The sequence below is a fragment of the Marmota monax genome, unplaced genomic scaffold (assembly GCF_021218885.2).
Source record: "Marmota monax isolate L192 unplaced genomic scaffold, Marmota_monax_Labrador192_F-V1.1 WCK01_AAM20220418_F8-fsc00012, whole genome shotgun sequence".
Classification (NCBI taxonomy): Eukaryota; Metazoa; Chordata; class Mammalia; order Rodentia; family Sciuridae; genus Marmota; species Marmota monax.
Window position 1 is genome coordinate 13367957 of NW_026695227.1, and position 21945 is coordinate 13389901.

Below are 21945 nucleotides of genomic sequence, written 5' to 3' on the forward strand. Positions count from 1 at the left end.
AACCCAGTGCCTTGCACATGCTAGGCTAGTGCTCTGCTGCTGAGCCACAACCCCAGCCCAGAAAACAATTTTTTAAATGAAACTTCATAGACATGCCTTATTTTGTATGAATGCATAGTGATGTTCCAAAGGGAAGCATTTCAATTTAGAGGGCAGACTGAAGAAGCTGTTGTCTTTCGTTGGTTTTGTTTTGGCCCATGCCACAGAATGCAAGAGACCTTTGTATCCATGTAATCCAGATTTGTTAAATGTGCTGCCTTAGCCCCTGCAGCAGAGGGACTGTCCTTGGACATCTTGAGCTGGCCAATAACGAATCCTCAGATGAAGAAATAACAATAATAATTTCCACTTAGGACAAAGAACAAGAACTGGAGCAGTTGACCAAAGAGCTTCGGCAAGTCAATCTCCAGCAGTTTATCCAACAGACGGGGACAAAAGTTACCGTTTTGCCAGCCGAGCCCATTGAAATAGAGGCCTCACAGGCAGATATAGAAAGAGGTAAGGGATTGATAAATATTTTTTTCCTTTTTTCTCACTGGCTATCTTTGTTTTTTTTTTTTAATTTATTTTTTTTATTGGTTGTTCAAAACATTATAAAGCTATTGACATATCATATTTCATACATTAGATTCAAGTTGGTTATGAACTCCCAATTTTACCCCAAATACAGATTGCAGAATCACATCGGTTACACATCCACATTTTTACATAATTCCATATTAGTAACTGTTGTATTCTGCTACCTTTCCTATCCTCTACTATCCCCCCTCCCATCTTCTCTCTCTACCCCATCCACTGTAATTCATTTCTCTCCTTGTTTATTTTCCCATTCCCCTCACAACCTCTTATATGTAATTTTGTATAACAATGAGGGTCTCCCTCCATTACCATGCAATTTCCCTTTCTCTCCCTTTCCATCCCACCTCATGTATCTGTTTAATGTTAATCTTTTCTTCCTGCTCTTCCTCCCTGCTCTTTTCTTAGTTGCTCTCATTATATCAAAGAAGACATTTGGTATTTGTTTTTTAGGGATTGGCTAGCTTCACTAAGCATAATCTGCTCTAGTGCCATCCATTTCCCTGCAAATTCTATGATTTTGTCATTTTTTAGTGCTGCGTAATACTCCATGGTGTATAAATGCCACATTTTTTTTATCCATTCATCTATTGAAGGGCATCTGGGTTGGTTCCACAGTCTAGCAATTGTGAATTGTGCTGCTGTGAACATCGATGTAGCAGTATCCCTGTAGTACGCTCTTTTAAGGTCTTCAGGGAATAGTCCAAGAAGGGCAATAGCTGGGTCAAATGGTGGTTCCATTCCCAGCTTTCCCAGGAATCTCCATACTGCTTTCCAGATTGGCCGCACCAGTTTGCAGTCCCACCAGCAATGTACAAGAGTACCCTTTTCCCCACATCCTCTCCAGCACTTGTTATTGTTTGACTTCATAATGGCTGCCAATCTTACTAGAGTGAGATGGTATCTTAGGGTGGTTTTGATTTGCATTTCTCTGACTGCTAGAGATGGTGAGCATTTTTTCATGTACTTGTTGATTGATTGTATGTCCTCCTCTGTGAAGTGTCTGTTCAGGTCTTTGGCCCATTTGTTGATTGGGTTATTTGTTTTCTTATTGTTTAATTTTTTGAGTTCTTTGTATACTCTGGATATTAGGGCTCTATCTGAAGTGTGAGGAGTAAAAATTTGTTCCCATGATGTAGGCTCCCTATTTACCTCTTTTATTGTTTCTCTTGCTGAGAGAAAACTTTTCAGTTTAAGTAAGTCCCATTTGTTGATTCTCGTTATCAACTTTTGTGCTATGGGTGTCCTATTAAGGAATTTGGAGCCCGACCCTACAATATGTAGATTGGCGCCAACTTTTTGTTCTATCAGACGCAGAGTCTCTGATTTGATATCTAGCTCCTTGATCCACTTTGAGTTAACTTTTGTGCATGGCGAGAGAAAGGGATTCAGTTTCATTTTGTTGCATATGGATTTCCAGTTTTCCCAGCACCATTTGTTGAAGATGCTATCCTCCCTCCATTGCATGCTTTTAGCTCCTTTATCAAATATAAGATAGTTGTAGCTTTGTGGATTAGTCTCTGTGTCCTCTATTCTGTACCATTGGTCCACCCTCCTGTTTTGGTACCAGTACCATGCTGTTTTTGTTACTATTGCTCTGTAATATAGTTTTAAGTCTGGTATCGCTATACCGCCTGATTCGCACTTCCTGCTTAGAATTGCTTTTGCTATTCTGGGTCTTTTATTTTTCCATATGAATTTCATGATTGCTTTATCCATTTCTACAAGAAATGCTGTTGGGATTTTGATTGGCATTGCATTAAACCTATAGAGAACTTTTGGTAATATCGCCATTTTGATGATGTTAGTTCTGCCTATCCATGAACAGGGTATATTTTTCCATCTTCTAAGATCTTCTTCTACTTCTCTTTTTAGGGTTTTGTAGTTTTCATTGTATAAATCTTTCACCTCTTTTGTTAGGTTGATTCCCAAGTATTTTATTTTTTTTGAGGATATTGTGAATGGAGTGTTTTTCCTCATTTCGATTTCAGAAGTTTTGTTGCTGATATACAGAAATGCCTTTGATTTATGCATGTTGATTTTATAACCTGCCACTTTGCTGAATTCATTTATTAGTTCTAGTAGTTTTTTTGTAGACCCTTTTGGGTCTTCTAGGTATAGAATCATGTCATCTGCAAATAGTGATAATTTAAGTTCTTCCTTTCCTATTTTTATGCCTTTAATTTCTTTCGTCTGTCTAATTGCTCTGGCCAGTGTTTCGAGAACTATATTGAATAGAAGTGGTGATAGAGGGCATCCCTGTCTTGTTCCAGATTTTAGGGGGAATGCCTTCAATTTTTCTCCATTGAGAATGATGCTAGCCTGAGGCTTAGCATAGATAGCTTTTACAATGTCGAGGTAAGTTCCTGTTATCCCTAGTTTTTCTAATGTTTTGAACATAAAGGGATGCTGTACTTTGTCGAATGCTTTTTCTGTGTCTATTGAGATGATCATATGGTTCTTATTTTTAAGTCTATTGATGTGGTGAATAACATTTATTGATTTCCGTATATTGAACCATCCTTGCATCCCAGGGATGAATCCTACTTGATCATGGTGCACAATTTTTTTGATGTGCCTTTGTATCCGATTCGCCAGAATTTTATTGAGGATTTTTGCATCTAGGTTCATCAGAGATATTGGTCTGTAGTTTTCTTTCTTTGAGGTGTCTTTGTCTGGTTTCGGAATCAGAGTGATGTTGGCCTCATAGAATGAATTTGGCAGAGCTCCTTCTTTTTCTATTTCCTGAAATAACTTGAAAAGTATTGGTATTAATTCTTCCTTAAAGGTTTTGTAAAACTCCGCTGTATACCCATCCGGTCCTGGGCTTTTCTTGGTTGGAAGTCTTTTGATTGCTTCTTCTATTTCATCTATTGTTATTGGTCTGTTTAAGTTGTGAGTATCCTCCTGACTCAGTCTGGGCAAATCATATGACTTAAGGAATTTATCGATGTCTTCACTATCTTCTATTTTATTGGAATATAGGTTTTCAAAATAATTTCTAATTGTCTTCTGTATTTCTGTAGTGTCTGTTGTGATATTGCCTTTTTCATCCCGTATGTTAGTAATTTGAGTTCTCTCTCTTCTTCTCTTCGTTAGCATGGCTAAGGGTCTGTCGATCTTATTTATTTTTTCAAAGAACCAACTTTTAGTTTTGTTAATTTTTTCAGTGGTTTCTTTTGTTTCAATTTCGTTGATTTCCGCTCTGATTTTAATTATTTCTTGCCTTCTGCTACATTTGCTGTTGTTTTGCTCGTCCTTTTCTAGGGCTTTGAGATGAAGTGTGAGCTCATTTATTTGTTGGTTTTTCCTTTTTTTTGAGGAATGACCCCCAAGCGATGAATTTCCCTCTTAAAACTGCTTTCATTTTGTCCCATAGATTCCGATATGTTGTGTCTGTATTTTCATTTATCTCTAAGAATTTTTTGATTTCTCACTGGTTATCTTTGAATAAACTGTTTGCAGTTAGTTAAAGTGTCAGCCTACCATTCATAGCTAATTTTTAAGTGGGTCAGTTTTTCAAAAATATTAACATGCGAAGAAGATGGCCGCTGCGTACGGGGGTTGCTGAAGTGCTGAGCGTGGTGCTCAAAGCAGCGGCTTTAATAGAGATTTCGCACAGTCTGTTAGAGCTCCTTTCACCGTTAATCTGTAGTGGACCACTTTGCCAAGGAGCAGGAAGAACAAAGAAATCGAAAAAGAGACGCTTGGCTGCTCAGAGCCGCAGGCGCTTTGCTCCCATCTGCTTCCTCTTTCGCTTCGCTCCGGGCGGAGAAGCTGAATGTGTAATCAGCAGTGGATTGTAAGTACCCGAGGCAAAGAAAGCTCAGTGCGCCCCGCCTTTTTTTTTCTTTTTCTTTTTTTCTTTTTTTTTGAATATTTTTTATACAGGGAGAGTTTGTGGATTGGGATTGTTGGCGGGGCTGTGGTTTCTGTGCCAAAAATCCACTCCGCGGGAGCCGCCATTTGCTTTCTGCTTGCTGTCTTGATGGCTCTGTATACACTGTCCGGCAGCTGCACCTAGAGGTTGGAGCTGGGCTGCGTGCCGAGCCCTGTCCTCCGAAGGCTGGACTGCAGCCTCGAGCGTCTCGGTGGCCTGTTCGCCGCTGCACCTTCAGGCAGAGCCTGCTCTGGGGTCGTTCTGCACCCCCCTGCCAGGGGACCCGTGCTCCGGAGGAGGGGGATGGAGAGCCGCGGCGGCAGCCGCTTGGGCCCCTGGGGCCGGGCACCAGGCTGAAGAGCTGCGGAGGCCAGGGCGGCTCTGCTACGGTCGCAGACAAGCGCGGCGCTCATCAGCGCGGCCCAGAGACGGAGGCGACGGCGGCAGGGTTTCATTTCTAGAAATCTGGACTGGAAACAGAAGCAGCAGTTTGTATAATCCCAAGAACTTGCTTATACCAGGAAGCTGTAAGGGCAACATGAATATCATTGATGAGATGTAACATGGTGGCAGGCGCAGAGAGATCAAGTCTCTGACATCTTCAACTGCGCGGGCATAGGGAGCCGTAAACTGTCTAAATGCTGTTTGCTCAGGATCACTAGGCAATGCTGAGCTGACGTGGATCTGGGGTGTACAGGCTGGGCCCCTCAGAACACACACACAGAGCCCGAATCGGAGGCAATTAAGCTCCGGTTTGCCTGCTTCATGTGACTCAGCACTAACGATCCCGCTGAAATAATTGGCCGGCCCTTAGGAACTTACAGAGGTAAAGCCAACCGAGCCTTCATAGGCAGTGGCCACAGGACTGAAACGGGGATTGGGAGAGACAGTCAGGACCCACCCGTTGCATTGGTCACCCGGCAAAGGGAACAAACGGTCACCATTTGCATGGGATATCACCATGGCAGAGAAATGGCGTCACGGGCAGAGGAGATAACTGCATTGAAACCAGCGCAACAGGTGTGTAATCCCCTAGTCATCTCTCTCCACACAGCAGGGAAAACTTAAGGGCCACTCCCAGCTCTCCTGTGAACGCAATAACCAGACCGAGGGAATCAGGAGTGGCGCGGGACTCGCGGCGCGGAACTCCCGGCTACCGCTCCCACCAGTGCTGACAACTGAGGTCTCTTGCACCAGCTACCAGGGGCGTGGCTACAGGAGGGCAAGCAAATTCGCTGGGGGACCTCAGCCCCAAGCTCTATAAACTTAGGGTCTGAGGGAGGCAAACAGGGAGAGTGAGCCCAGGTGTTCATGAAAACAAGGCTCCCAGGAGCAGCAGACCTGGCGTGTAGCCAGTATTGTGGTGAGCGCCACAGGTGAGCATGGCCTGGTTTGAGGAAACACAAGACAAGGCCCTAGACACTCAGGATTGGAGACCCGCCCAGTCTAGGAGAAAGAGCTGCTACACAGTGAATGGTTCCCACCTATTGAGAGGAGAAGCTTGGCCCAGTGGCCACAGCTCCACCTACTGGAAGAGAAGTTAATAGAACTCTAGGACTGCATTTATTATTATTATTATTATCATTTTTTTTTCTTTTCTTTTTCTTTTTTTTTTCTTTTTTTTCTTCTTTTTCTTTCATTTTCAATTTTTATTTGTTGTTGTTCTTTAATTTTTTTTCAATGTTTCTATTTTTTTTAATTTTTTTTATTTTATTATTATTTTTTTTTAATTTTAATTTTCATTTTTTATTATCACTATTATTTTTGTTAAAAATTTTTTTTTCGTCTTTTCTTTCTTTCTTTATTATCTAATCTTTGTTATTCTTGTTTCTTTTGTCTTTTCATTTCTTTTCAATTTTCTTATTCCCCCTTCCTTGAATTCTACCTGCCTACTCTCATTCTCTTTAGTGACTTCTTCCCTTCCCTTCTAATATCTTTCCTCTCAAGCATCAAATAAATCTATAAGAGTAAACAGTAACTCAGCAGTCAAACAGAACAAGAAGTAACATGAGCAGCATAAAAAATCAAGGAAGAAAAGGAGTACAATCAATGAAGGACAGCCTAAATATTCAGGAGGACCTAGAATCAGCAGAAAAATGGTCATATAAAGAACTCAAGGAATACCTTAGACAGATGGAATGGAACCTTAAAGAAGATACGAGACAGCAAATCCAAACAGTGAAAGAACACTTTGAAAATGAATTACATAGACAGATAAAAGAAGAAGTTAAGCATCTTTATCAGGAGATTGAGATTATAAAAAAAAAACCAAACAATAATTCTAGAAATGAAGGAAACGATAAACCAAATTAAAAACTCAATTGAGAGTATCACTAACAGAGTGGAGCAAGTAGAAGCCAGAACATCAGATAATGAAGACAAAATATATCATCTTGAAAAGAGCCTAGCCAACTCAGAAAGGCTGGTTAAAAACCACGAGAAAAACATCCAAGAGATATGGGATAACATAAAGAAAGCAAACCTACGAGTCATCGGGATAGAAGAAGGTACAGAGATTCAAACCAAGGGAATGAGTAACCTGCTGAAAGAAATAATTACAGAAAACTTTCCAGAAATAAAAAAGGAAACGGATATACAAATTGTAGATGCATACAGGACACCGAGCACACAAAATCACAGTAGACCAACGCCAAGACACATTGTTATGAAGATATCCAATATACAGAACAAAGAGAAAATACTAAAAGCTACAAGAGAAAGGAGGCAGATTACATTCAGGGGTAAACCAATAAGGTTAACAACGGATTTTTCATCACAGACGCTGAAAGCGAGAAGATCCTGGAACAACGTATTTCAAACACTGAAAGACAATGGATGCCAACCAAGAATTCTGTATCCAGCAAAATTAAGCTTCAGGTACGATAACGAAATAAAAATCTTTCATGATAAACAAAAGCTAAAAGAATTTGCAGCCAGAAAACCAGCATTGCAAAGCATCTTGAGCAAAACACTACACGAGGACGAAATGAAAAACAATAACCAAAACCATCAGTGGGAAGTGCCTCTATAAAGACAGAGGGCGGGGGGAAAGCTAACCATGGAGAAACAAACTAAATTAAAAAAAAAAAAAAGAAGATAAATAATCAAACATGGCTGGAAGTACAAACCATATATCAATAGTAACTCTAAACATTAATGGCTTAAACTCTCCAATAAAGCGACATAGGCTGGTAACATGGATTAAAAAAACAAATCCAACAATATGCTGCCTCCAGGAGACACATCTGATTGGAAAAGACATACACAGGCTGAAGGTGAAAGGTTGGGAAAAAATATACCATGCACACGGTCCTCATAAGCAAGCAGGGGTGGCCATCCTCATATCGAATAAAATTGACTTCAAGACTAAATTAATCAAAAGGGATAAGGAAGGACATTATATACTGTTAAAAGGAACCATTCACCAACAAGACATAACAATTATCAATATTTATGCACCAAATAATGGTGCTGCGACGTTCATAAAACAAATTCTCCTCAAGTTCAAGAATCAAATAGACCACAGCACAATAATTATGGGTGACTTCAACACACCTCTCTCACAATTGGACAGATCCTCCAAACAAAAGCTGAATAAAGAAACTATAGAACTCAATATCACAATCAACAACCTAGACTTAACTGACATATATAGAATATATCAACCATCATCAAGTGGATATACTTTTTTCTCAGCAGCACATGGATCCTCCTCAAAAATAGACCATATATTATGCCATAGGGCAACCCTCAGTAAATATGCAGGGGTGGAGATAATACCATGCATTTTATCTGATCATAATGGAATGAAACTGGAAATCAATGATAAAAGACTGAAGGAAAAATCCTACATCACATGGAAAATGAACAATATGTTACTGAATGATCAATGGGTTACAGAAGACATAAAGGAAGAAATCAAAAAATTCTTAGAGATAAATGAAAATACAGACACAACATATCAGAATCTATGGGACACAATGAAAGCAGTTTTAAGAGGGAAATTCATCGCTTGGAGGTCATTCCTCAAAAAAAGGAAAAACCAACAAATAAATGAGCTCACACTTCATCTCAAAGCCCTAGAAAAGGACGAGCAAAACAACAGCAAATGTAGCAGAAGGCAAGAAATAATTAAAATCAGAGCGGAAATCAACGAAATTGAAACAAAAGAAACCATTGAAAAAATTAACAAAACTAAAAGTTGGTTCTTTGAAAAAATAAATAAGATCGACAGACCCTTAGCCATGCTAACGAAGAGAAGAAGAGAGAGAACTCAAATCACTAACATACGGGATGAAAAAGGCAATATCACAACAGACACTACAGAAATACAGAAGACAATTAGAAATTATTTTGAAAACCTATATTCCAATAAAATAGAAGATAGTGAAGACATCGATAAATTCCTTAAGTCATATGATTTGCCCAGACTGAGTCAGGAGGATACTCACAACTTAAACAGACCAATAACAATAGATGAAATAGAAGAAGCAATCAAAAGACTTCCAACCAAGAAAAGCCCAGGACCGGATGGGTATACAGCGGAGTTTTACAAAACCTTTAAGGAAGAATTAATACCAATACTTTTCAAGTTATTTCAGGAAATAGAAAAAGAAGGAGCTCTGCCAAATTCATTCTATGAGGCCAACATCACCCTGATTCCGAAACCAGACAAAGACACCTCAAAGAAAGAAAACTACAGACCAATATCTCTGATGAACCTAGATGCAAAAATCCTCAATAAAATTCTGGCGAATCGGATACAAAGGCACATCAAAAAAATTGTGCACCATGATCAAGTAGGATTCATCCCTGGGATGCAAGGATGGTTCAATATACGGAAATCAATAAATGTTATTCACCACATCAATAGACTTAAAAATAAGAACCATATGATCATCTCAATAGACGCAGAAAAAGCATTCGACAAAAATATTAACATGCTTCCCATTTTTATAGAGAAAAACAATAATTTGGTTTTGTTTACTTAGGTAATCATGTAATTACCAAATCTCCTATCACTTAGTTTTAAAAATTTAACTGCTTCTTTATGAAACTTTTACCTGAGTATATATGAGCCATAGTGTATTAATTTGAATTTCAGCATCTCTCAGTTTCCCTAATGTCCCTTCTTCCCTTTCTCTCTTTCTGAAAGTCTGTATTACTAACATGTGCTGATATTTAAAAGACCATTCCAATCTATGCACATATAATCTGAACAACCAAAAGGTGAGAAGAATGCTTACCTTAAAAAAAAAAAAAAAAAAAAAATTCACTCTTCCTACCCTGCAAACCTGGCCTGTCAGCTAGAGTCCCATGTGAGATAGTCTTACTTTTCTCCCACCTCATAGTCCACAAGGGTTTGCAGTGGTTGCTATATGCAGTTCTCTCTTCTCAGGTTTTTTTAGGGCAGGAAATATTCTAATTTATCACGTTGCTAAGTGCTGCTAAGTAATGAGTACATCAAGTGACTTTCTTTATTTCTCATTTAGAGGCACCATTCCAGTCTGGGTCCCTGAAGCGACCTGGTTCATCTCGGCAGCTTCCCAGTAATCTTCGTATTCTACAGAATCCTATCTCGTCTGGTTTTAATCCTGAAGGCATATATGTATAACATTATCTGTCTTTAGGGGAGAAATCAATAAAAGTACCAAGGACAGTCAAATTTCTACTTTGATTTGTGCCAATGATGAACAGAGGACATGTTTCACAAATCACCGTATTTTTTTCTCTCCTAAATTGCATACCCCTTGGAGCCATACCCTGTGCACTGATGCTAAAGAACAAAGAAACTGTTTTCACACATCAACAGTATTGACATTTTTGTCCAGCAGCTGTAATACAAAGCCTTCATTTTTATTTGTAGCATTTGAGAGCATTGGTAAAGTATTATACTATGTGTATACATAAATAAACCGTGAATTAAGAGTAAAGAGAAATATGTGACTGGTTTAGATTAATTTATTCCTTGTAATTGATTAATGTGTGAATGTTAATGTTTTAATATTTTTATTAATACTTATCCTGTGATTTAATTATGTTACATATTGTGTGATTATGACTGTGTGCATGTTGTCAGACTCCATCCATGCATTACGGATTTATAACTACACACGTGTCATGGGGTGCTCCACCATCCAGACTAACTCCAGAAGAACCCACTTGCATTAATTTCATGAGCCTGTTTTAGCCATTGCTTAATTAGGTGAAGTAATTGAGATTTCTTTTTAATATGGAATTTAATCTTTCCTTCACAGTATTTCCAAATATATAAGTGACCACATAACAGAAATGTTTTTCATGAGGTAAATTATACATGTTAAAGTTTGCAGTCTTTCATATCATATTGAGCAAAAACCTAATTGTTGTATATCTATTCACACAGGCATGGGGGTTCCTGATACATTATGTGATTTGTTTCTGCCCTGCCTTATCATTTACTCTCAAGGATCCTCAGAATTAATATAATATATGTTATAGATGCCTGAGGATCGGGTTAGTATACTTTGTGAATTTTGCTTCAAATTATATATTTTAAAATAACCCATTTCTCATGTATGGTCTGTTGGTATACACGCCTACTGGTGAGTTATTGCTTCCACATAATTTACTCTGTATATTATGAACAACTGTGCTTTTTCTTCAGTCACTTAGGGAGAGAGTAGATTGGAGTTAGCTCCTTTTTACCAAGGAAATAAAGTTAAATTTAGAGTATATTTTTCATTTTTAAGTTTGACTTTTATAGGATATAAAATCTCCATTTGTATGTATATTGTTTTATTTATAAAGCCAAAAATGAGTCCACAACTCCACCATGAGTAGTGGCTTAACTGAGATTATCAAGTAATATTTAGACAGATGCTGTCAGACACTTCTTAGCCACTTTTACTTAACCTCTGATCAAATTTGGTACAATATAATTAATATTTTAATCTGAAATTTAAAGTAGTTTTTAGTTCTGAAGGAAGTATATTCTCTGTATTACTTACATGCAACAAAATAAAAGTGGATTAATATAGTATTGCCATGGTAACAATAAAGAGAGATATCTTATGCATGAAGGCAACTTTGGATGTTTCAACACATTAGACTTATTTTGGTTTAATGAATGCTGAGAATGCTGCTTTATTTAGGTTTCCTATGAAAAATTTTAAGAATGACTATGAAAATATATATAGACGCTTCTAGAGAACTGAAAGTAACATAATGTTGCCTTTTCTAGTCCAGCTAAGTAGTAGACCTCAACTGAACATATTATTCTTTGGGTTCTTGGAGTTATCAAATTGGTCTTGCCATTATACTGTTTTGCAAATAACTTAAGGAAAAATGATTCTTAACTAAGTAACCATAACCTGTACACATTTGCTCTCAGTTTATAATATATATTTCATATCTACATATATTTAAAAATCAGAATTAAATGTCTAAATAATTTGTAGCTTTTTTGACAATAATGATTTAGGTATGCCCAATATATGCCTTACTTTTAAAGATTCCTATCCTCTACTGAGTCATTTTGTTGTTCAGAGAAATTGAGACCTTATTCACAAAGAAAAACATTTTATAAATTGTATTCTATTTAAATCAAAATGTTAAACTGTAGGTGGATTACACTTTGCAATTAGAAATTACAAAGATGCCTTGGTATACCACAAAGAATACAAAGTCGGTATCTAATTTAGTAATTGTAAATTATTAACAGAATTGCCTAATAACTTTAAAGAAAGATAGATAGCCTCCAACCAACTTGTAGTAGTCCTGGGTTCTCCAGCATAGTATCCCCAGTTAACCTCTGACTTCTTCAGGATTTTCAAGCTGCCAAATAATGGACCTAGTTACACATGAAAATACTGTTTCCTAGATGGGAAGAGTATGTAAATTTGAATTAATGAACACATTTGAGCAGCAGTACTTTTTAATCAGTCATACTACTGGAAGCACATAACTGAAGAATATTTTTAAATCTTTTTTTTAAAACAGAGGAAAACTCATTTCTGTAGAAACATCTTTAAATATTTTAGTCTATTTGTGATCATTTTTACCTATTGTGAATACAAATGAATTAGATTAAGTGCCACATCTTTGGATACTTTTGGAGGGGGGAGAAGTTAATGGTATAAAGAAATACCAAACATAAAATTTTGCATCTAAGGGATAATTTAGGTTCTAAATAATAAATTAGAATACAAATTTATGTGTTTTTTGAATCATACTGTAAAGTGTTTTATTGTGATTTTCTACAACTATTAAAGATATTAAAATGGTTTTTTTCTTACCAAGAAATCATTTGAAATAGCATTAGTCTATTTGACCTTTAGAATATCATTATTCTCAGAGAATGGTACATAGTGGGTCACCTCAGTTTTTTTCATTTTCTTTATAATTTGATTTGTTTATATTTGGTTTTTGTCTTAATGCACAGGGAATTTTTTATGAGACTTCAATTGGTTTTAGTAGAAATTGCCCACTTAATTCCCAGTCACCAATGAGTAAATTGTCAGTTCCTATATTTGCAATTAGTAGAAAACTAGACTGATCAAGTTAAGATAAAACTGAATAATACAATAAAAAAATAGAATATGTGGTGTGAAATGTGAAGTATGGCCATGTATAAGAACAGATAAGCACTTGCTTCCACAGTAAAAATAAAATGTATCCCTGTACTAAAAGACAGCTTTCTTTGTGAATAAGAACAAAACAGCCTTTCGAGAAAAAGAATTCTTCATTGAAAGACACTTATGTGAACACTTTTCCAAGTTGGAACTGTATTGGATTGAAGAAATAATGTGGAAAAAGCAAAAACTCGATTTTAGGCATGCAAAGGCTGTGAGCAGTTGGGCAGTTGTACATTGCCTTTGAAAAATTGGGCCTTAATTTATATGTATATAATTGCACTGTGTTTGAATCTCTCTTCTACATCAAGTTGTCTTTATAGTCTGTATTGTATTAAAATTTAGCTCATTAGTATTACTTTTGTATTATGTCAGTTTTTTAAGTTGCATGTTTCTACTGTTTGCTACAGTATTTTTAAGTTTGGGTGAAGGCCACCAGCTGTATCAAACAACACAACAATCACTATTTATTCAGTATTGCTGCTTTATGTTTGCCAACCAAGCTTTCGATGCCTGGACAGTGACTGCTAGAAAGCTGCAGGAGCTCTTTCCAATGCATTTTATATATTTTTAGAAATCAAATAAATGCAGATAACTATTTAGTATACTAATTATATTAAACCAGCAGAATATAAAGGCAATAAAATATATACTTATATATGGGGGGAGGGGAAAGATTAAAAATATGGGTTCACAACCAGACACGGTGATGGCCCTAAATGTATTTCTCAATGTCTTTCTTCACTGACCCTAGAAGGATTTGAGTTGCTGCAGCTTTAAACAGAAAATTACCACGTTCACTAGTTGTGGACTATAAATATGCTTTTAGTAATGCTTTGCTTATGTTCAAATAAAAAGTCTATAATATGTATTATATGTAACTATTTTCTTTTGACCTCATTTCAAAATGTATATTTTCTGATTATTATCATGAGCTGTAAAGCAAAGGATCAATAAGTGATATTCCCCCAAATAATAAATTTTCAGGATTCATTGGGGCAGAACTATTGTTGGTTTGTTTCTTATGTGTTTAACATTTTTAAATGTAATTTTATTTCCTTTAAATGATGGCAGAATTGTTCTGTCCACATCAATGACACCAGTTATGTTTTTCCACATATGATGTTGTTATAACTGAAGAATCCTGTTGCTCAAAAGGTAGCTGCTGGGCTGGGGCTGGGGCTCAGTGGTAGAGCACTTGCCTAGCACGTGTCAGGCCCTGGGTTCGATCCTCAGCACCACATAAAAATAAATACAAAAAAAAAAACTGTCCATCTACAATGAAAAACATTTTTTTAAAAAAAGGTAGCTGCTTCATCAAGTAAAGCTTAATTAAGAAACTACCATGCCTCCCTTTTATTTCTAGAGTGAAAGGAAAAGTTATTTCTTAATCTCTGTACTCCCCAGATCTTCTGAAAGCCCAAGTGAGAGGAAGGGAGCTAACGCCTCAGTGCCCATGGTGCCAGGGCAACATGAGGCACTCGTCACACGTGAACACTCACAGCCATCTGGGGAACTTCTCCCAAATTGCAATCCAGTAAGTGGCTGACACAGCACTTGAATTTAGAACTTTCAGACCCAGAGTACCTCCCTGCATCCCATGGTAAAGCTGCATAAGCTCTACAATGCCAGTGTCTGCATTTTAACCACCCTACAGTGAAAACGTATAAATTTTATAGGAATATTTTTATAAGTAGAAGTTACATCTTGACCAAGAGACTATACAAAGTAATAGTGTACTCGAAAAGCAAAGTTAAAATGAAGAGCTTTAACTCAATTATTCTATATCCAAGCTTGGAGGACTAGTAATCCATCCTATACCTTCTTTAAAGCCATGGTTTTATGTTCAAGGCAGAACAAGAAACAGGATATGTTCACCTGACTCTTTTCCTGCTGCTGGCTCTGCAGATTTGTGCAGTATCTTAGGGGAAGTTGCTGGAATCTTTGGTGAGATCCTGTTGTTGGCTAGACACCAGACAGAAATGAGCAGGCTTGCTCTCTGCCTCAAGGAGACCACAGTCATTTAATGAGTCAGGTGACAACCTCAGTGCAACCTGTTAAGCATGATTAAAGGGGCCCGGACAGACTGTCATGGAAACACTAGAAGGATCACCCCCCTAACCTGTGGTATCAGAAGACCCTGGACAAAGCGATAGGATCAAGGGTGGGTTTTCTGGTCAGGCTGGAAGATGGAAAGTTGAAGAGCCTGTAGAGCTGTGGCAGGACAGTGAAGGGCAGGGAGGGCTAAAGGAGAAGGGAGGTTGGCATCAGATCATGAAGGGCCTTGACTGTCATGGTAAGGAGTTTGGGTTTTATCCTGAGAGCCCCAGGGAAGTTTTAAGCATGGAAATGAAATGATCAGATTAGCATATAATAAAGAAGCTTCTGGATGACAGTGTGGAGACATGAATAAAAAGAGTCATGAAAGGAGCCAGAAAGACAAAAGGGCTATAGGAGTCAAACCAAAGATAATGGTAACCCGAACTAAGAAAGAAGATAGCTATTGGAGTTTATTCATTGAACAAATTTTTGTTGAACGTACCAGGATATGAAGAGAATCAGGCAGGTTATCCTAAGTAGACAATAGAAAAAGGACTTGGTATTTAAAAATGGGATTCAGAACAAAAGAATTTTTTAAATCCCAGGTATTTAACAGCTGTTCACCGTCCTAAGTAGATGGTGGAAATGGTTCTGTGGGTCTACGAATAATGAGTACTCACAGATATCCTGTCTTGGGTGCTGGCAGGCAAGAGACAGGCACAGGAGAGATGGAGAAGAGAACAAAAACATGGAGAACTGAATGTGTATTCTGAAGTGTGTCTTCATTTGGGCTTGCCCCCTGCAGAGAGCCCCTGCTGTGTTCCTTGTGAGAATGGCAGGGTGTGGAGGAATGCCCTTCTTCTTATAATATTCCATCACCCAAGTCTTCATTCAATATATTGGGATATTGCTTTCCCAGCATTAAACTTGACTGTGTGTTCTATATCTACTGCTTCCATCCATCTGCCTTGTGGATGTGTCCAAGGTGATAGAAGGATCTGACACAGACCAGAATGAAGGGACATAAAGAAGGTGAACAATACAAACTCATCTATGCAAAGTCAATGTTTACAAACTTCCTGCAACTGATGGAAGTGTGAAAATCAAATAAAATTGGAATACTTACTAACAAAATATTTTAAGCATAAAGAAAATCCTAGATACTAAGCAAAGAACACAGTGAGCAACAAACACCACAAAGAGAGGATGGGTAGAGCAAGGAGGGGTGCAGAATGTCCCTCAGGAGCAATGCAGCCACGGGGAAGGTTTCTTGTGACAACTGTGGCAATCATTGTATGCAGTCATGAGCCACTTATACATCATGTCACCAGTGCTAACCTCCACCTGCACCCTTAAGGACCACACCATCCAGGCTTACCTCCATAAAATGAAAAAAGGTCTCCCTTTTATTGAGCTAAAATAGATTTCCTTGTCGGGGCTGAATCATAATGGGGTCGGGGAGCATGGGAGGAATAGACAAACTCTAGAGAGGGCAAAGGGGTGGGAGGGGAAGAGACGGGGCATGAGGGTAAAAAAGATGGTGGAATGAGATGGACATCGTTACCCTAAGCACACGTATGAAGACACGAATGGTGTGACTATACTTTGTATACAACCAGAGATATGAAAAATTGTGCCCTATATGTGTAATATGAATTGTAATGCATTCTACTGTCATAAATAACATTAGAATCAGATGTTAAAGAAAAAAATTCATTTGTCATGTAAACTTTCATTAAGACCACACAGAAGAAACAATTTCTCACTAATGCATTAGAATTTCAGATATTTGAAGACATCTCTATGTCCCTGGTTTTTCCTCTTTCCTTGGATAAATATTCTAAACTCTTTCAAACAGTTCCCTCTCTTCTAACATACTTTAGACTACTCTTGAACATTACAACCAGGACTGATGACAAACTCCATCTGTGACTGGACTGAGTCAGCATGGAGGATATATTTGATTCACTGTTACAGGATGTTGTAACTCCTAAAACCTAAATTGGATGGGTTGGTCAGTTGGGTTAGATGGTGTTTGGGGAGCCTCAACTTAGAATCACTGAACTGGCAGTTGACTAAAATCCTGTATTTTACCCATTTTCTGCTCAGGAAAAGCTTCCCTAATTGAATGAGTGTAGTTGAATTTCAGGATGTATGTGCAAAATTTTACTTTATGAAAATACTTATCTCTAAAGTAGTAAGTTCAGAAGGAAGAGATATGAACTTTAATGTTAGGTCAAAATGAGGTTAATTTTTGTTGAGGGCAGAGCTCTACAGAAAGACACACGGAGGTTAGTAGCTAGAAAAAACAAGGAAGGGTCCCCTCAAGTGGGCGAGGCTCTTGAAGAGCAGAAAGGTTCCCACTCTCCAGCACTTAAGAAATTCACACCAGAGATTCAACTGTGAACAAAACCCCAAATGCCTGCCCACATGGAACTTGTAATCTAGTGAGGAAGACAGATGCTGTCCATGGAAAACACGCACACAATACCAGTGAGAAAAGAGCTAAAGAGGAAAAAATAAAGCATTAAAGAGAAATCAGAAGAGTCACAGTTGGGGGAAGGATTGCAGTTTTCCAGAGGAGGCGTGAGAAGGCCTTTCTTGAAAGATGACACTGGTGTAAAGATTTACTCACAGGCCATGCTGCAATGAGGGGAGGTCTGTGGCCATGGGCCCCACATCAAGCTCAAGTGTCCAGGAAGCCTGCACAGACAACTCTGTTTCTAAGCAACTGACTCAGAACGTATAGGCCCTTCCTGGCCAGGAGCTGTAACCTCCTTGGACCAGTTACTTAGTCTTCTCAAATCTCAAAGAGTCTGGAAAGAAGTTATTTTAATGATATCAAACAAATGTTGCAAATCTGAATTACCCTCAAGCCTTCCCAAATTAAAAGTAAATTCACAGGTAAAATGTCCTTCTGCGACTAGAATCAAACTTGGTCTATTCTACTTTCCAAAATAGTGGCTAAGGTATGAAACTTTAGATCTAAACAGGCTTTATTTTACTATCTAGCCCCTCCAAAATTAATGGCTTTATAACCTGTAAATATATACTTTTAAATTCAAACTGATAAATAAAAGCAAGCCACTGTCAGGTACTCTTTTGTGACATTAAATGAATATTTCTAGGTGGCCCTCAGGAAAGAAAAACAAAGGTTTCTAACCCAAAAGGACACAGATCCAAACCACATAAAATTGAGGTAAAGTTCTTAGCTCTTTGTTGTCATAGCCTCCTGTGTTATCTAGAGATCATCAGGCACTCTTATAAGCAGGAAGAGCAAGACTGGCTATCACTCTGAAAGCTCAGGCAACAGAGGGAACAATACACAAGTGGGAAAAGCTACCAGCAGAGGCAACATCATCAGAATGAAAAGGCAGACTGCGGATTCGGAGAAAACCCTCACAAACCACACATCTGAAAACAGAGTGATGCTGGACTATGTAAGTGACTCACAGACTTACTACCAAAAAACAAATATTCCAATTAACAAGTGGGCAAAGAAACTGTGTAGACACTTCTCCAAAGAAGACACTAAGATGGCCAACAGGTGTATTCAACATCAGTAATCAACAAACAAGTTAAATCCTCAGTGATTCCACCTCACACCTGCCATACCTGCTGTTCTTGATAAGAGATGTGTTGGTTATAAAGTGGAGAAAAGGCAACCCCTGCACACTGTTGATGGGAGTGTAAATTGGTACAGCTGGTATGAAAAAATGGTAGAGAAGTGCCTCAAAATACTTTTTTTTTTTTATAAAACAACCATATGACCCAGCAATTCCTGAACTGGGTTTATATTCCCCCAAAATGAAATCAGCCCTTCAAAGAGATATCTACCCTCCCGTACTCACTGCAGCATTTTGCAGTATTATTTACAATAGCCAAGACAAAGACTCAATCCAAGAGCCCATTAGTGCGTGAATGGATAAAAAACTTATGTAACTATAATATGTACATCATAGATATTGATGAAATATAATTCAACCTTTAAGAAAGGAAATAAAGTCACTTGCAAAAACATGAATGAAGTTAGAGAACATCATGCTAAGTGAAAAATAAGCCAGACATGGGAAAAAAGTACTTCATGATCTCATTTATACATGCAATCTAAAACAAACACACCAAATACATAGAAACAGAACAATGGTTAAGCAGGAAGGGGGAGTAAAGGGGAGAGATGTGAGTCAAAGGGTACAAACTTGCAGTTAGGCAGGAAGAATAACTCTAGAGGTCTAATGTATTACAGTTAATAATATTGCACAAGTAGATTCTAGGTGACTTTACTACACAGACAAAAAAAGAGGTACATGTGGAAGGTGATGTATATGTTAATTTGTTTACTTGTAAGTAATCATTTCACTATGTATATCATAACATCATGTGATATAACATCATGTTAAATATGAACAATAAAAAGAATTTAAAAGAACAAACTGTCAAGGCAACAAGCCACTATCATATATTACTATGGTAAAAAATAAACAAACTGGTTCCTATAACCTGAATTATCAAGAACTGCCCAGACTTTCATTTGAAGCTCCATTCACCACATTGCAGAGGGAAGTCCTCCATGTAGATTTGCTTAGAGAGGACCCTGTAAAGGGTTGATCCTCCATGTTTTCTCTAAATCTTTTAAGTTTACTGGGGCTCTTGGTAAGATGGATATTATCAAATAGCATTAGCAATATAAAAATTCTAGTGGTTTATTTGAGATTCATGCTGCAGAATGTGGACACAATGGTATTTGATAACAAGAAAGACTTTCATTTGGTTTTTATCATATGTATTGTAATCTAAATATGATGAATGTAACATTTCTACATATGTATACTATGATGGTGAATTTTATGTGTTAACTTGTCTGAGCCACAGGATTCTCAGATACTTGGTCAAATATTATTCTGGGTGTTTTTGAATGAGATTAACTATTTTCTGAAAAAGGATATCTATATTAATGTTTTTAGAAGAAATTATGCCTGTTATGTCTTATTCCCAGTCCTGACCCAGGATTTATTTTTGTGGTCATTCTTCTGTTTTTTGTTTGTTTGTTTTTGGTACCAGGGAGAGATTGAACTCAGGGGCACTCAACTACTGAGCTACATCCCCAGCTCTATTTTGTGTTTTATTTGGAGACAGGCTCTCACTGAGTTGCCTAGTGCATTGCTTTTGCTGAGGCTGGCTTTGAATTCACTATCCTCCTGTCTCAGTCTTGGGAGCCACTGGGATTATAGGCATGTGCCTGGACATTCTTCTGTACTTTCAATGCTTCTCCACTGTGCACATTTAAATACAGATACATCATACAACCATTTAAGATTTACAAATAATATATCAAATACTTTTCCCACTTTTTGTAGCAAATTTATTGTATACATTTAAGTATTAAACATGTTATGATGTGCTTATCCTGATACATAATATACATGGTGAAGTGATTACTAGAGTCAACTAACATATCCATATCCCCTTATAGTAATCTGTCTTAGAAAAGATACTGGAGTTCTGCATAGGAACTCTAGTAAAAAAAAAGTAGGGGCCAGGCGCAGTGGCACATGCCTATAATCCCAACGGCTCGGGAGGCTGAGGCAGGAGAATCTCAAATTCAAAGCCAGCCTCAGAAAAAAGCAAGGTGCTAAACAACTCACTGAGACCCTGTCTCTAAATACAATATTAAAAAATAGGGCTGGGGATGTGGATCAGTGGTCCAGTGCCCCTGAGTTCAATCCCCAGTACCACCCCCCGCAAAAAAAAAAAAGAAGTGGGAATACAAAGAGTGGAGATGAGGTAATTCTAATAGTAACTCAAGAGTGGAGAGGCAGGAACCAACAGGGACAGAGAAATGGAAATTGCTAAACACACTCCAGAGATGCTTTTCAGGGAGAATATCAATAAAGTCCTAGGTCTGGCTGTACACAGGAATGAAAGGAGAGTAGTCACAGTTCATCCCATGATTTCTAAGCAAAGAAGTTAGAAAGGTGAGACCTGTTCCACTAGAAAATCTTCTGCAAAACCTGGTTGGAATCCCACTGTGCCACCTTCTCACTATATAACTTGAGAAAGCCACTTAGTTCCTCTAGTTTTCAGCTTATCTGTCAAGGGAGGGTGCTGCATGAGATCATCTCCTCTGTCCTCACCAACCCTGAAGAAGGGGTAATGGCAATGAAATCCTACTACTTTGTGACAACTCTAATGGATGCGGGAGCTATCAAGAAGGAAGATACTTAGAAGATGGTGAGTAAAACATGGCACATGTCTTGCTGAGCTGCTGGTAAGATGTGTACTGCAATATGCGAAAGCATTTGATGGTGTTAGTCTGAAAGTTGTTGAGGTAACAAAGATGAAGATGGACATATAGAAAGTATCTACAGAGACAGTCATTTAAAATGCAGGTGCACCCTCCAAGTACATATACACAAATATATTTTTAAATGATATAAACTTTCTCTGGGAGAAGTATAAACATTTGTTACTCTACTGAGAGGGAACCAACATCTTCGTGACACCTGGGAACCTGATATAAATATAGAATCTATGCTGCAATCCAAGCAGCAAAAAATAGTTCTCCAGGCGCAGGTGATGAGCAGATTGAAAATACAGGGAGAATAAAAAATAAAAACAAAATACATGAAAATAGGTAAAAGTGGGGCCAGTGGGTGAGCTAGCTCTAATGGGATCTAGCTGAACAAAGAGCAGAGCTCCGCATGTTTATTATATAGGTTTTAACATCAAAAGATTTATTGTGAGAAAACTTCTCCAAGGTAAACAAACCGAGGTTGTAAGCAGGAACAGACTAATTAGGGCTTATCAGCCTCTGCAATATCTTCTCTAGCTCCCGGC

At 37.9% G+C, this 21945-nt stretch overlaps 1 protein-coding gene across 2 annotated transcripts in view; it reads left to right on the forward strand.

Annotated features, from left to right (window-relative positions):
* The window catches only part of Rassf8 (Ras association domain family member 8), a 143312-nt gene extending 129240 nt beyond the window's left edge, over nt 1-14072 (forward strand). For both annotated transcript variants that reach the window (XM_046435450.2, XM_058576439.1), the window contains exons 5-6: nt 354-498; nt 9949-14072. In XM_046435450.2, coding sequence (XP_046291406.1) covers nt 354-498; nt 9949-10070 — 267 coding nt within the window. In that variant the 3' untranslated portion in view covers nt 10071-14072. The remainder of the gene's footprint in view (nt 1-353; nt 499-9948) is intronic.
* The last annotated feature ends 7873 nt before the right edge of the window (nt 14073-21945 follow it).